General features: G+C 38.4%; 1 protein-coding gene across 1 annotated transcript in view; it reads left to right on the forward strand.

Annotated features, from left to right (window-relative positions):
* Positions 1-8,255, forward strand: part of sspn (sarcospan (Kras oncogene-associated gene)) — a 35,539-nt gene extending 27,284 nt beyond the window's left edge. Inside the window, exon 3 of the mRNA XM_062036126.1 lies at positions 4,162-8,255. Coding sequence (XP_061892110.1) covers positions 4,162-4,515 — 354 coding nt within the window. The 3' untranslated portion in view covers positions 4,516-8,255. The remainder of the gene's footprint in view (positions 1-4,161) is intronic.
* The last annotated feature ends 7,298 nt before the right edge of the window (positions 8,256-15,553 follow it).

Here is a 15,553-nt window from a genome sequence, read left to right on the forward strand (position 1 = left end):
AATGAAAGCTTAAGATGTTGTTTCACTCGCCATACAGCAATAGATGATATCTGTCTCTTACCTGACTGCTTCTATGTTAGCTACCTCTCTTTGTTTATAATGTATATTTTCGGCTGGATTTACTCAATTTTATGCTGCCCTTTTTTTTTTTGCTGCAGCTGTTACATATACTGTAATATTGTACATGGTAATTGGGATTTGTTATATATTGTGTACATCATATAGAAATATAATATAATATAATAATATAATATATCAGTATATATTAGATACTGTATATATCAGCGTTTATCAACCTTTTTGGAGCCAAGGCACATTTTTGTTCATTGAAAAAATGCGGAGGCACACCACCAGCAGGAAACATTAAAAATGTAAACTCGGTTGATATTGACAGTAAAACGTCATTGTTGCAATTGTTGGATATGAATTCAAACCATAACCAACCATGCGTCACTCTAGCTCTTGTCTCAAAGTAAGTGTCACAACCTGTCACATCACGCCGTGACTTTTTTGGAGTTTTTTGGTGTTTACCTGTGTGTAGTTTTACCATGAATTGATTAACGTGGACCCCGACTTAAACAAGTTGAAAAACGTATTCGGGTGTTACCATTTAGTGGTTAATTGTACGGAATATGTACTGCACTGTGCAATCTACTAATAAAAGTTTCAATCAATCAAAATAATGTTTTAGTTTGTGTCTTGCACTCCTGTTTTGGTGGCTTTTCCCGTTTTGTTGGTATTTTCCTGTAGCAGTTTCATGTCTTCCTTCGAGCGCTATTCCCTGCACCTGCTTTGTTTTAGCAATCAAGACTATTTCAGTTGCGCGGACGCTATCCTTCTTTGTGGGGAAATTGTTGATTGTCATGTCATGTAAGGACGTACTTTGTGGACACTGTCTGCTCCACACGCTGTATGTTTTTGCACTCGTCTTTTGTTTATATTTTGGTTTAAGCATTAGATACGACGTTTACAAAGCAAATAGCTACCTGCTGCCACCTACTGATATGGAAGAGTATTACATGGTTACTCTGCCGAGCTCTAGACAGCATCGACACTCAATTTGCTGATTATAATTACTGGTTTGCATAAAATATTTTTAACCAAAATAGGTGAAATTAAATAATCTCCCACGGCACACCAGACTGTATATATAATATGTAAATATTACTTATATGTTATATTGCTACTATGGTACATTTTTAGTCTACTTAATACCTGCATTATCCTTTCCATCCTTTGAAACTGCGCTACTGTGTGGAACAATTTAATTGTGGATCAATAACGTTTGTCTGAGTAAGATGTGTATCCTTCTCATTCCCATCTCATTAAATTAAGTATATATTAAGTATGATTCATTGTATTTGTATTGTATTATCGTTATTTTACCTATAGATCTTTATTGGATCAGAGATTAAGGATTCAAGGACTCAAATTTTAGAAATTTTTGCTATCCAACAGATTTATTGAATATTTATTATTGTATATCAGCGCCACATTGCCTAATGTGTGTGTGTGTGTGTGTGTGTGTCATTATGTTTGTTATTGTGCCTTCTGTCTATACTCAGTAAACTAACGCTGCTTTGCACCTGAAGTTCCTAACATAAAATACTTGAATTTAATTGAGATTGGGACAAACAAACCCATCGCAAGTCTTACTCTAGAGAAGACTATGTAGGTGAGCTCTGATCCTGATTCAGTACATTTCCACAGCGCCCTCTTATGGTGAGATGTATTGAATGTGACCAACACGTGTGACAACTAACCCCGTTTTCCCCAACATGAAAAAAGCAAGCACACACTTAAAAATGCCATGAAAATTATGAGAAACGCAGCTCAGCTGAAATACCAAATAAAAAACTAACTTATTGGATGCTTAGTAAGCGCTTTGATGTGATGCCATGACATAATAGTGTTTTTTTTTCATTTGTGTCTTTGGTCTGCCAAGTGTTTGTGCTGAGTAAAGTGATGGCTGAGTCTGTAAAGTGATGATGCTGCAATTAGGCCAATAGTGTACAAAGAGCGTGCATTTTTATTATATGTTATTATCAATTTACTGGCCCTCAGTATATTCTAAAAAAAATTATGTAAACAATGAATACTGGTGTACTTTGTCAGGAACTTTGTCAGTTCCACTTAAAGGGGAACTGCACTTTTTTAAATGTTATTTTGTCTATCGTTCACAATCATTCCAGACATGACGATGAATGGATTTTTTTTTCGTGCATCCTCAATATAAAATAAATTAGATCTAAAATCAGCTTACAATGGAGCCAATGGGAGTCGCTCTATTCTGCCTTCAGAGCTCCGAAAAACATCCAAACACCTCCATTAGGGTTATATATACACACTGTAAGTATATATGTTATGTAGTAACAGGCACATTTATAATAACATTTAATATTTACGTATTTTGATCATTTTAAGCATATGTGACGCATTCATTTCAAAAACGCATCAAGACATTTGCTTTTTTTCTCTCTTCATCACTGATTTCTGCTCACTGCAGACTTTATGAGAGCCAACAAACATAATAAAACATCACTACTGTACAATGTCTGCTGCAGTGATGTGCAGTCAGGGGAGGCAGGTGAGGCGGGACCTCAGGTGCCATCATGGAAAGAAAAAAAATGTAAAAAGAAAAAAAAAAAATTAAATTGTTATATGTATCCAGTGATTATACTATAAAGTTATTTTCCATTTAACTTCACCAGTTTTAGATTATTTTTATTCAAAATCGCTGAATTTTCACATTTGCCGTTCAAATACTGAGAAGAGACTTGCTGTGATCAGCAGCCAGTTGAGGCACGTCACTCAGTTGAGCCTCACCATGGATTGCGGACTCGGCTAACTGCTGGCCTGCTGTGCAGTGAGACCGTATTGCTATATGAACTATATTATACATTTCCATAGTTTAGTTAGCTGAGGTATATAATGTACAGTGTATTTTGTCAACAACTGTATGTGTGTAACGTATTTCTTGTGCTGAGCAATCATAAAACGGCTGCGAAGACGCACTGGCTGAGGCTCGCAGTAATCCCGCCTCCTGGTGGTAGAGAATGCACCCCCGCCGTAGAATGCACTCCCTGTCGGGAGTGTTATTACAACTAAAGCCCACACTTAAAGTTTCCACGTGCAAGATTGAATCTATTTAAAAAAAGTTATTTAATAAAAAGCCAAAAAGTGCAAAAACAATAATGTTCGTGTTGGAGGAGTTGTGAATGACCACTGGGCCACAACATTAGGTACACCTGCAGACTGCAGCACGGATTTCATATTTCATTCATTCACAACTCCTCCAACACGAACATTATTGTTTTTGCACTTTTTGGCTTCTTATTAAGTAACTTTTTAAAATAGATTCAATCTTGCACGTGGAAAGTTTAAGTGTGGGCTTTAGTTGATATAACACTACCGTCAGAGGGTGCATTCTACGGCGGGGGTGCATTAATCCAGCACAACAGCGGCGCATGGACTTCATTTATAAGTAAAGGTAAGACCATAATAACGTTTTTTTTATTAAATGTGCTTTTTTGTGTGCTACAGTTTGTATGTGTAAAGTTAAAGTTAAGTTAAAGTACCAATGATTGTCACACACACACTAGGTGTAATGAAATGTATCCTCTGCATTTGACCCATCCCCTTGATCACCCCCTGGGAGGTGAGGGGAGCAGTGGGCAGCAGCGGCGCAGCTGATTTAACCCCCAATTCCAACCCTTGATGCTGAGTGCCAAGCAGGGAAGAATGCTGGTATGAGCTTTTAAACACAACCCGTTAACTGCTGCCAATCAAATGGTGAATAAGATACTCTTTAGGGTTCATATGTTTGTAAATCTGACTGTGATGAAGTCAGTGCCTCACCAGCCATGAACCTCACCGCACGTCACAGGTCTGCTGTCAATAGGATGCCGACTGCTGGGATGTTCATATATTCTCATTTAGATGAAACATGTCTCATAATAGCTCATGTTATTCTATTCTGTGTTATATGTGTTTTATGTTGCACGATTGCGCCAAGTAAAGTTCCTAGTTTGTGAACCCGTTCTCAAACAATGGCAATAAAAACTCTTCTGATTCTGATTCTGATTCTGATAATCCTCAAGAAGAAACGGGGTGAGGTTACAGGCTTTGCTAATTTATGATGCACCACTTTTGTGTCTGCAGCTGCTGTACTTCGCTCTGTGCGCCATCGGCCTGGTCGTTTCTGTGCTGGTGGCGTCCTTCGCCGGCTATCACCACGCTCAGACCAGCAGCTTCAGCTGTCTGCCAGCCGCCGAGGACTGCCTGTGCACTTTGGAGCCACACGACCCCATCGCTCGCACCTTCACCTACGAAGGAGTGGCCGACTGCCAGGAGGTCACCGAGACGCTGACGCTGTACCACTTGCTGCAGATTGTGCTGAACCTGGTTCAGGCCTTGGTCTGTGCTGTGGGCGCCTTCCTCATGTGGAAGCACCGCTACCAGGTCTTCTTCGCCGGTCTGCAGATCGCAAACTTCCGGCAGTGGCGCAAGGTGTAACGTGGTGACGCGGTGGACACGCCCCCTTTTTTGCTATCTACCTTGTGTGGTTGTTGTTGTAATTACAATAATATGATATTGTCTTTTTGTACCTCTTTTGTACACATTTGAAGAAAGTTATAGAAATATTGTAACATTCATTATTTTTCAAAAAATGACTCACACTAACGTGCACATTTCTTTCACAAAATTTGACCAGTTATCTAATACACGAGCACTAAAATCCAAAAAAACCATAAAATCAATTATTATTATTATTACAAATATTTCCAGTTCTCTCAATGAATGAGATCCTAAAATCCTACTTGCATGAACATCAACGTTACTTGTTTTAAATGCATTGCAGTGCAGCTAGAAAGTCTCATTACTTTTGCTGTTGTTGACTTTATAATATTTTGATGCGACAAGCAAACCAAATAAAACCACTAATGTCAAACTTTTACACAGTAAAGTATCATTGCTTGGTTTTCATTGACATGAACATGGGAAACCCCTTCAAGTCGACAACCCTCAGATTAGCTAAATCACGTCGACATAAGCGGTTGTCAACATAACCATTTTGGTCTAAAATGTTGCAAAAAATGGGTAAGCAGAAAACGATCAGGACTTGATTTGACTGGCTGAGTCTTGGACAATTTGTCGACATAAACTTTAATTCCACTTTTATTTCCAATATTATTTGAATTTAGTTTTGAGCCCCCGATCACAAAAAACGATTTTTAACTTAAGTTCCATTTGATGCATGATTTGTACTAAAACTAATTAGTTGGACATTAATTGTTCAATAATGCTAATTTTCAGTCCAAAATAACAAATGTAACATCATTAAAACATAAATTGGCAAGTCCGTTTAGGTCTGCGTACCTTCCATTCATTCTAATCCCAATTCTTAAATGCAAATCAAAAAACAAATTTTGGGCAATTTTTTCTATTTTCATTTCCGAAACAAAAGTTGGAAATCTATTTTATGGGACTTTTTTCAAACGACATTAGGACTCCTGCTGAACAAAGATGTTACCGTTATCCTAAATGATAAGAAAAGGCTAAAATGGTCCATGTACTTTACGTTTATTTTATTTCCAATTCTGAAACACAAATCAAAAAACAAAATTAGGGCCGTTTTTTAGATTTTTATTATATATGGCAGATTTTAAAACAAACAAAAAGGGGTTGATTTTCATTAAAATGTTGCCATAAAATTGGATTTTGTGCTGTTTTCCTTTTATGGAGTTTTGTTTTTTCAGATAAACACAAAACTCGAAAAAAATTTGCTAAAATGCGTGGTTATTTGTGTGACAACAAATTGAACCGGGAGCAGTTTTTTAGCCTTTCCTTTGCGTTTAGCATGTTTTTAGCACAACGGTAACATCTTTGTTCAGCAGGAGTCCTAAAAAACACATTTCGGACCATTTTTTATATTTTCATTTCTGAAACAAAAGTTGGACAACTATTTAATGACACTTTTTTATATACAGGTATAGGACTCCTTCTGAACAAAGATGTTACAGTTATGCTAAAAACATGCTAAACACAAAGGAATGGCTAAAATACTGCTTCCGGTTCAATTTGTCATCACACAGATAACCACAAATTTTTGCACATTTTCTTGTGTTTATCTGAAAAAAAAAACAAATCCATAAAAGCAAAGCAGCACAAAATCCAATTTTATGGCAATATTTTAATGAAAATGAAACCTTTTTTGTTTGTTTTAAAATCTGCCATATAAAATAAAAATCTAAAAACGGCCCTAATTTTATTTTACGATTTGCGTTTCAGAATTGGAAATACAATGAACGGAAGGTACACGGACCCGTGTACCTTCCGTTCATTCTATTCCCAATTCTTAAATGCAAATCAAAAAACAAATTTGGGGCCATTTTTTCTATTTTCATTTCTGAAACAAAAGTTGGAAATGTATTTTATCGGCGTTTTTTCAAACGACAATAGGACTCCTGCTAAACAAAGATGTTACCGTTATGCTAAATTATAAGGAAAAGCTAAAATACTGCTTTCTGTTCAATTTGTCATCACACATTTTTGCATTTTGGATGAACATATGTTCGACTTTTGTGTTCATCTGGAAAAATAAAAATCCATAAAAAGAAAACAGCACAAAATCCAATTTATGGCAATATTTTAATGAAAATCAACCCTTTTTTGTTTGTTTTAAAATCTGCCATGTATAATAAAAATCGAAAAACGACCTTAATTTTGTTTTTTGATTTGCGTTTAAGAATCGGAAATAGAATGAACGGAAGGTACACAGACCCTGGCATAAGATCTGGGCACATCTCGATTGCCCTACGTCTCTCTTCCCAGCTCAGCACTAGCAGCACTGTGTGCAGAGCAGGAAGGGGCTGGAATATGTTTGCAGTAAAAATTGAATATGAAGCAAAAAGCCATTCATTAAAGGCTGGTGGTGTAGCGGTATGAACTGCTGCTTTTAGTAGCAGAGGGTGTGGGACCCTGTCAGGGTTGTGTCAGAAAGTAAAAATCAGCGCGATAAAGCCCACACTCACATTGTCATTGTTTTCTTGTTTGTTTTTATTTCATTACATTTTTCTGTTTTTGTTATTTTGCACCGAAAAATAAATGTGTTTTCCATGTATTTGTATAACTCCAAAACATGCGTCGAATTAAAGTCAGACGGAGGCAGATAGTATTAAAAAAAATCAGGGCTTTCTGGGCCAAAAAGTCCAGGGCCACATTTTCTTCTCAGTCCACAACCCTACTGATGTCAATCAAGAGTGTTACTATAATGCAGGTCTTATACTGAATGTTGTTATTGTGCAAATGTACCTGGCCAGTGAGTCTACGCTATACAACTGGGATTCTCAAACTGTGGTATGCATGCTCCATCTAGTACAGGGGTCGGCAACCCAAAACGCTGAAAAAGCCATTTTGGACCAAAAATACAAAAAACAAATCTGTTGGGAGCCGCAAAAAATGAAAAGCTGTATATAAGTGTTATAATGAAGGCAACACATGACGTAAGTGTCTATATTAGCTATAATAGCCTACTATCAAAATTACTATGTGTCGCAGGCTGAAGCAAATCTTCGTTGACAGAAATGTTGAAATGTAATATTTATTCTACACATTTTTACAACATTAGAAACCATTAGTAAATCAGAGGCTACTCAGAAGGTGAGATAACTCTTGGAAATTACGGGCTTATAATGGCCAAAAGTATAGATGTGTGTGTCCAAGTTAAGGCTGTCTTCTTCTAAAATATTTATTACAATCTTTGGCAAGCTAGGTGATGTTTGCTGTGGTCTGGAACAACATGGCACACAAACAACTATCTGAAATGCAGCCAATATTACATACAGATAACATGTCATGAGACATGAAAAACTAAATTATATACAAAGAGGATAGAAGTAAAGGACATGAAATGAGCTCAAATATACCGTATTTTTCGGACTATAAGGCGCAGTTTTTTTCATAGTTTGGCCGGGGGTGCGACTTATACTCAGGAGCGACTTATGTGTGAAATTATTAACACATTACCGTAAAATATCAAATAATATTATTTAGCTCATTCACGTAAGATACTAGACGTATAAGATTTCCTCGGATTTAGCGATTAGGAGTCACAGATTGTTTGGTAAACTTATAGCATGTTGTGGCGGGCACTAGGACCATGCTCACACGCAGCAGAATGGGTGTGGTTTTATGTACCTTCTTGGGCACACTATAAAAGTGCATATTGTGTTTTATTGTGCATTCTTATGTTGGCAGTCTTACAATAAAGACCTCAAAGAAACAACGCTGTGTTTCTTGCATTTGCCACAATGTTCTATATGTTATAGTTATTTGAATGACTTACCATAATATGCTACGCTAACATACCATACATATGCGTCATATAACGTACACTTATTCAGCCTGTTGTTCACTATTCTTTATTTATTTTAAATTGCCTTTCAAATGTCTATTCTTGGTGTTGGGTTTTATCAAATAAATTTCCCCCAAAAATGCGACTTATACTCCAGTGCGACTTATACAGGTTTTTTTCCTTCTTTATTATGCATTTTCGGCAGGTGCGACTTATACTCCGGTGCGACTTATACTCCGAAAAATACGGTACCTACATATGAGGTATAATGATGCAATATGTACATACAGCTGGCCTAAATAGCATGTTAGCATTGATTAGCTTGCAGTCATGCACTGACCAAATATGCCTGATTAGCACTCCAACAAGTCAATAACATCAACAAAGCTCTCCTTTGTGCATTCACAGTCCACACTATGGTGAGTTCAGGAACCACCGAAATTAGTAGGACAAAACGATGTTCACCAAATACTCTCATCAGTGAAGCATACACACAAACATATTAAACAGTGGGCTTTCTAACAACTGGGAAAGTTTGTGTTATGTTTGTCCTCAAACAAAAAACATACTAAAACAAAAATATTATTTTCCCCCATCTTTTTTAATTTTCAATCCTTTTTTAAAAATGCTCCAGGGAGCCACTATGGCGGCACTTAAGAGCCGCGGGTTGCTGACCGCCGATCTAATAATCTAATAAATAATCACTTAATTAAATATTCAAACATAGTGTTAGTGTTCAAACTGTGTGTAATGCTACAGTGGCCAAAAATAGTAAATATATTTGTTAAATAAATCCTCAGCCTTGTTTTTAATGAATATTTAGTCCTGCTACGCTACTGTAATTTAATGTTGTTCATTATGGTTGTACTTGGAGAGCCAAGTTTTTTCTGAGGTGGTAAAAACACGTTGACTGTTCTAGACAACAACACCTCTTGGGGTTATAGTGTGGGCCTCAGAATTGGACTTTGACTTGCAGCGCAGCGTGCCAAGCCGCCGACATGACTCCAACCGGCCGTAGAAGTCAAACTATAAACGCTATAAATAGAGCAAGGATGTACTTCTGTACTGTGACAAGTATGTGACACAAGGAATTTGACTTGGTACTGTGCTCTCTTGGTTCAACGCAAGAAACAAGGAAAAACTGCAACAAGGACTAGAGCGCGCAGCACCGTGTCGGCCATCTGCGGCGCCATCTTGGTATGAAACACGAGGGAGACATTGAAAGAAGACAAAAGACATTGAAGGAGCACAGAGCTGATGCAACCAGCAGCCACGTCAGAGGCGCTATTTCGACATACAGCTACAAAAGTAAAACACAAGGCATATTAGGTTTGTACAGTATACCGGTATCAGTATAGTACCGCGATACTAATGAATCATATTCGGTACTATACCGCCTCTGAAAAGTACCGGTCCCGCACCCCCCCGCGTCATCACGTCGTGTAATTGCTGGTTTACGAGCAGACGAGCATGTTCGGTAGCGCACAATCACAGAGTACTTACAATCAGACGCAGTGTGGAGACAGAAAAGGGAGAACAGACGCATTTTGGCCTAAAAACTAACGATAAAGGTGAAGTTATAACACTGAAACGCCCTCAGGAAGAGGTGCTTTAAGACATGGCTAGCTAGCTAGCGGCTAAAGTCCAGCCGCAGTCGGCAGTGTTTTATCTACTTCTAAATCACTAATCCTTGTCTCCATGGCGACAAATAAAGCAAGTTTCTTACAAGTATCATCCCTGCAGGACGAGGAATAGCTAAACATGCTTCACTACACACCGTAGGAGGTTACAATCGCTCAATGTAAACAAATGCCATGGGTGGATCTACACCTGACATCCACTGTAATGATACCAAGTACAGGAGCGTATCTAGTCGATACTACTATGATTACGTTGATATTTTAGTAGTTAGAGTGTCCGCCCTGAGATCGGTAGGTTGTGAGTTCAAACCCCGGCCGAGTCATACCAAAGACTATAAACATGGGACCCATTACCTCCCTGCTTGGCACTCAGCATCAAGGGTTGGAATTGGGGGTTAAATCACCCCAAATGATTTCCACCGCTGCTGCTCACTGCTCCCCTCACCTCCCAGGGGGTGAACAAGGGGATGGGTCAAATGCATAGGGTAATTTCACCACACCTAGTGTGTGTGTGACTATCATTGGTACTTTAACTTTAACTTATAAACTCAGGAAATATGTCTCTGGACAGATGAGGACTTTGAATATGACCAATGTAGGATCCTGTAATGATTTGGTATCGGATTGATACCCAAATTTGTGGTATCATCCAAAACTAATGTAAAGTATCAAATAACAGAAGAATAAGTGATTATTACACTTTAACAGAAGTGTAGACAGAACATTTAAGGTATTTTGAAAGTAAGCAGATATTAACAGTAAATGAACAAGTAGACTAATAGTACATTTTCTACCACTGTCTGTCTATCTGTGTTGGCCCTTTAATGAGGTGGCGACTTGTCCAGGGTGTACCCCGCCTTCCGCCCGAATGCAGCTGAGATAGGCTCCAGCACCCCCCGCGACCCCAAAAGGGACAAGCGGTAGAAAATGGATGGATGGATGGTCCTTAATAATTTTGACACAATAATAGAATGATAAATGACACAATATGTTACTGCATACGTCAGCAAACTAATTAGGAATCTTTGTTTGCTTACGTAATAATAAAAGACAAGTTGTATGTTCACAATTTTATTTAAGTACTAAATTGCAACAAGAAACATATGTTTAGGTACCCTAAGATTTTTTTGTTAAAATAAAGCCAATAATGGAATTTTTTTTGTGGTCCTCTTTAATTAGAAAAGTATCAAAATAATTTTGGTACCGGTACAGGTACCAAAATATTGATATCGGGACAACACTAAGGCATATAATTGCACCATGCATAGAAACCCAACAAAACAAAAGAGATCATCACATATTGGACACATGATGCTCACTCTGTGTGCTGAAATGATGTCAATGAATATTGATGAATGTGTACACGTTCATGCACTTAAAGCAAAGTTGTTGGTGCGAGGACGATGCTTTGAAGGACTCGAGCGAAGTAAAGCCTGAAACCAAAAGTATGACTGAAGTGTGACTCGAGCACAGACACGAGGATCTGTGTTCAAACCATGCGTGTCATCATGACTGCTAATTTCAATATGATGAGCATGACATGTTTCCTGCTTTCTCATGGCTGTCATCCACATCTATGAGCATCGCATAGAAGACACTAGTGGACGCATCTGAAAGCTAATCCGCCACCATGTGTGTTATAGTGCAAGTTCAAAGTGTGTGTCATGATGCATCCTGCATGCAGAGCTCACGTTGCCAGGGCATGTTTTTGCTTGTGTTTTGGTCACGATGCGTCATGTGACTACAAAAGGCTCGGACACAGAAAGTCACATGCCTGTTATCACGGGGTTGCACTTATTTATAAATTAACAAAAGACACAGGGGAGGAACCAGTCGCCCTGCGCAACAACTGAGTCACCCATGTGGCTCAGTTGTTGTTGTCAGAAAAGAAAAACAAATAAATGCTGTTTTGAGATATGAGCTCTGCTTCTTCTTGCACCTTTTTTGGACATGTTGAATTGTGCAAATGTAAACCTGATGTTCCTCAACGTAACTTGTTACACATGCTTTAATAAATAGATCTATGGAGATTATGAATCTCTAAAGATTTTACATAAAATAAACATGAAAAAAACAATTAAATACAAATGAAACAACAATAAACCAGATACAATTACAATTGTAAATAACATATAAGATTTGAGGACCAGTCATAGACAATTTAGAGTGGCTTACATACACACACACATGCATCCACAAAAAATATACGCCACACACACATACCCCACCCCCCATCCAACGCCCTTGATGCGAATCCCTTAGGGGTGATGGACGGATGGGCAGCGCCTGAAGAGCTGCAGCCTGCCACCGTAGCCCCCACTCCCTCCCCTCTGTTGCAAGTCTCGAGATGTACGTTGTAATATGTATATGTGCTTTGCTATGGAGTTTATTTCCCAATCCAGACTGGGCCCCCTTAGGAGCCCAGTCTGGATTGTATTTTTTTTACTCATCCTCCCCCAGCGTTGACCTTTTTCCCATCTTTTACGGGGCGCCTTGTGGCCACCCATCAGCGTTCCCTGTACACTGTTTGTTTGTCTAATCTTGAACGGGTTTGTGCTGAAAACAAAGTTTCGTTGTACTTGTGCAATGACAATAAAGACCTACCTACCTACCTACAATTGTAAATCACATATACACATCGTAATCATCATCAGCGTTCAAACAGACATGTGCATTGCTTACTAATTCATTTTATCAACATTATGAGACATTGATAAAATTAGGAAACAAAATGGGACCTAGTATGAACCCGTGGGGGACACCGTTTCGAATAGACAACATGCTTAAACACAGGCCATCAACCTGAACCTTTTGTGTTGTACCACTCAAATAGTTACCAAACCATTTGACTGCTTCGGTAGACATTCTAATATCCTTTAATCTGCAAGCCAACCAGTGGTGTGCCGTCAGGGCCAGCAAGGCCTTCTCTGCTGCCCTAACATAACCAGAAATCATGATCATAATTAAAGATTTTTTTTTTTTTTTTTTTAAATTAATCAATCCAACAAAACAATACACAACAATACCATAATAATGCAATAATGCAATTCCAATTCCAAAACCAAACCCGACCCAGCAACATTCAGAATAGCAATGAACAGAGCAATTGAGAGGAGACACAAACATGACACAAAACAATCTAAAAGCAGTCAAACAAAAATGAATATTATCAACAACAGTATCAATATTAGTAACAATTTTAACATAGCAGTGATTAAAAATCCCTCATTGACATTATCATTACAGACATTTATTATTATTATTATTATTATTATTTTATTTTTTTTTAATGTCCTGCCCAGCTTCTCGGGCAAATCATATAGCAGATGTAGATGCCCATATCGGCTGTTCAGATTTACTTTACAAAAGAGAAGTGTAGGATACTTCTCTTGTTGCCTTACTTGTATTTTGACTTTATTAAATGTTACAGACATTTATAAAAAAAAAATTGATTTACTTTCTCTAAATATCCAAAACTATTCATATTCTCTTCATGTCATATTATGCTCCTTCAAGTGCATATTGTTTTTAGTTTTAGGTTTTATCCAATCAGAATTCAGTCAGTTTATGTTGCCATGCTGTACTAAATCTGCCCGGGGCCTTCAGAATCAACAATGCAGGCGTCCGTGCTACGAAAGTGAACGGGGACATACAGTTGATAGACAGTTGCGATAGCCAATCAGATCACAAGTTGTTGACAGTAGCCTATCCAAGTAGCCTGATAATAACGAGACTGTGATTGGATACTCACTTGTCATTCCAAAGTGAGTATCCAAACACAAGTTTCAATTTAGCAGGAAGCAGGAAGTGTTGTGTTGCACTGCGGCCAAACCGGGATAGCAGAGAAGGAGAACAAAACGTTGATTAGGTGGCAGATATATATTTGCAATTTCATTTTCAAGAAGGATATTTAAAGAGAAACTCCATCTTGTGAGACGATGTCGGACGCTAGCTCAGCTGTTCTGGCGATGAAATGGGGAAATGCTCGCCATTTCCACTCGAATAAGCCGACTACGAGGGGTACCACTGGATTATACGGCGTCAAATGGGTGCTACAAATTGTGAGTTCAAATATTTTATTTTTTCACTTTTAATATGTTTTTTGCAATTTTCATTTTGACAGTACCACATAAGATATGTTTTAATTGCAGATGCACCAGAAAATAACCCGCCTTGTACACTGTTGATGTGATTCAATGCTCAGTAGTGCGTAAAAGTGTTCCTGTATAGTATTTCTCCAGCAATGGTCATGTGGTGACATCAATTATGGTATTTTGAGAGGTAATCATTGAATTCGGTTATCACTGAAGGCCTAGGTGGGAAACGCACGACCCGCCACTGGAGCCAAGTAATGTAGATTTTCACTCAGTTTTGGAAAGAGGTGTTTCAAATACAGTATTTTGATTTTAATGTGGCTAAAAAAAAACATAAAAACAAAGACAATATTTTTTTGATACAGCTCTTGTATTGACATCATGAAAGCAGTCATTGTGCGAGAATGTTTTTCCATTATCCATAGCTTATCCTGTTCAGGGTTGCAGTAAAGCTGGAGCCTACCCCACAATGGAGGGCTAATTACTGCAGACAAACACTCATTCACAGCGGTCAGTGAGCGGGACTCAACATGATGCTGGCCACAGCCCAGTGAACCACTACACTTATCAGTGCATAACTGTCAACATTCCCAGTTTCCTGGCACCCAACCGTTCCTGGGTTTTTTCCTCTATTTAAAAAAACAACAACAAAGTCCTGTTCCGTACTGTATAACACACCGTTTAGCTCGTAATGTCAGGCCTTCAAAATAAAAGCACACAGGAAATAATACCGCATTCCACCAGCACTCCAATTATTGTGGGGTTTCCTTATTTTCCAGGAAATGTCCATGATTTTTTTCAAATGCAAATGTTGACAGACATGTATCAGAATAGAAATAATATGGACAAAAAAGTAAAAACAAAACAAACAAATTAATAAAAGCAATACATACACTATATTGCCAAAAGTATTTGGCCACCTGTCTTGACTCACATATGAACTTGAAGTGCCATCCCATTCCTAACCCATAGGGTTCAATATGATGTCGGTCCACCTTTTGCAGCTGTTACAGCTTCAACTCTTCTGGGAAGGCTGTCCACAAGGTTGCGGAGTGTGTTTATAGGAATTTTCCACCATTCTTTCAAAAGCGCATTGGTGAGGTCACACACTGATGTTGGTCGAGAAGGCCTGGCTCTCAGTCTCCGTTCTAATTCATCCCAAAGGTGTTCTACCGGGTTCAGGTCAGGACTCTGTGCAGGCCAGTCAAGTTCATCCACACCAGACTCTGTCATCCATGTCTTTATGGACCTTGCTTTGTGCACTGGTGCACAGTCATGTTGGAAGAGGAAGAAGCCCGCTCCAAACTGTTCCCACAAGGTTGGGAGCATGGAATTGTCCAAAATGTTTTGGTATCCTGCAGCATTCAAAGTTCCTTTCCTGGAACTTAGGGGAAAAGCCCAACTCCTGAAAAACAACCCCACATCATAATTCCTCCTCCACCAAATTTCACACTCGGCACAAT

This window comes from Entelurus aequoreus, linkage group LG24, assembly GCF_033978785.1.
Source record: "Entelurus aequoreus isolate RoL-2023_Sb linkage group LG24, RoL_Eaeq_v1.1, whole genome shotgun sequence".
Taxonomy (NCBI): domain Eukaryota; kingdom Metazoa; phylum Chordata; class Actinopteri; order Syngnathiformes; family Syngnathidae; genus Entelurus; species Entelurus aequoreus.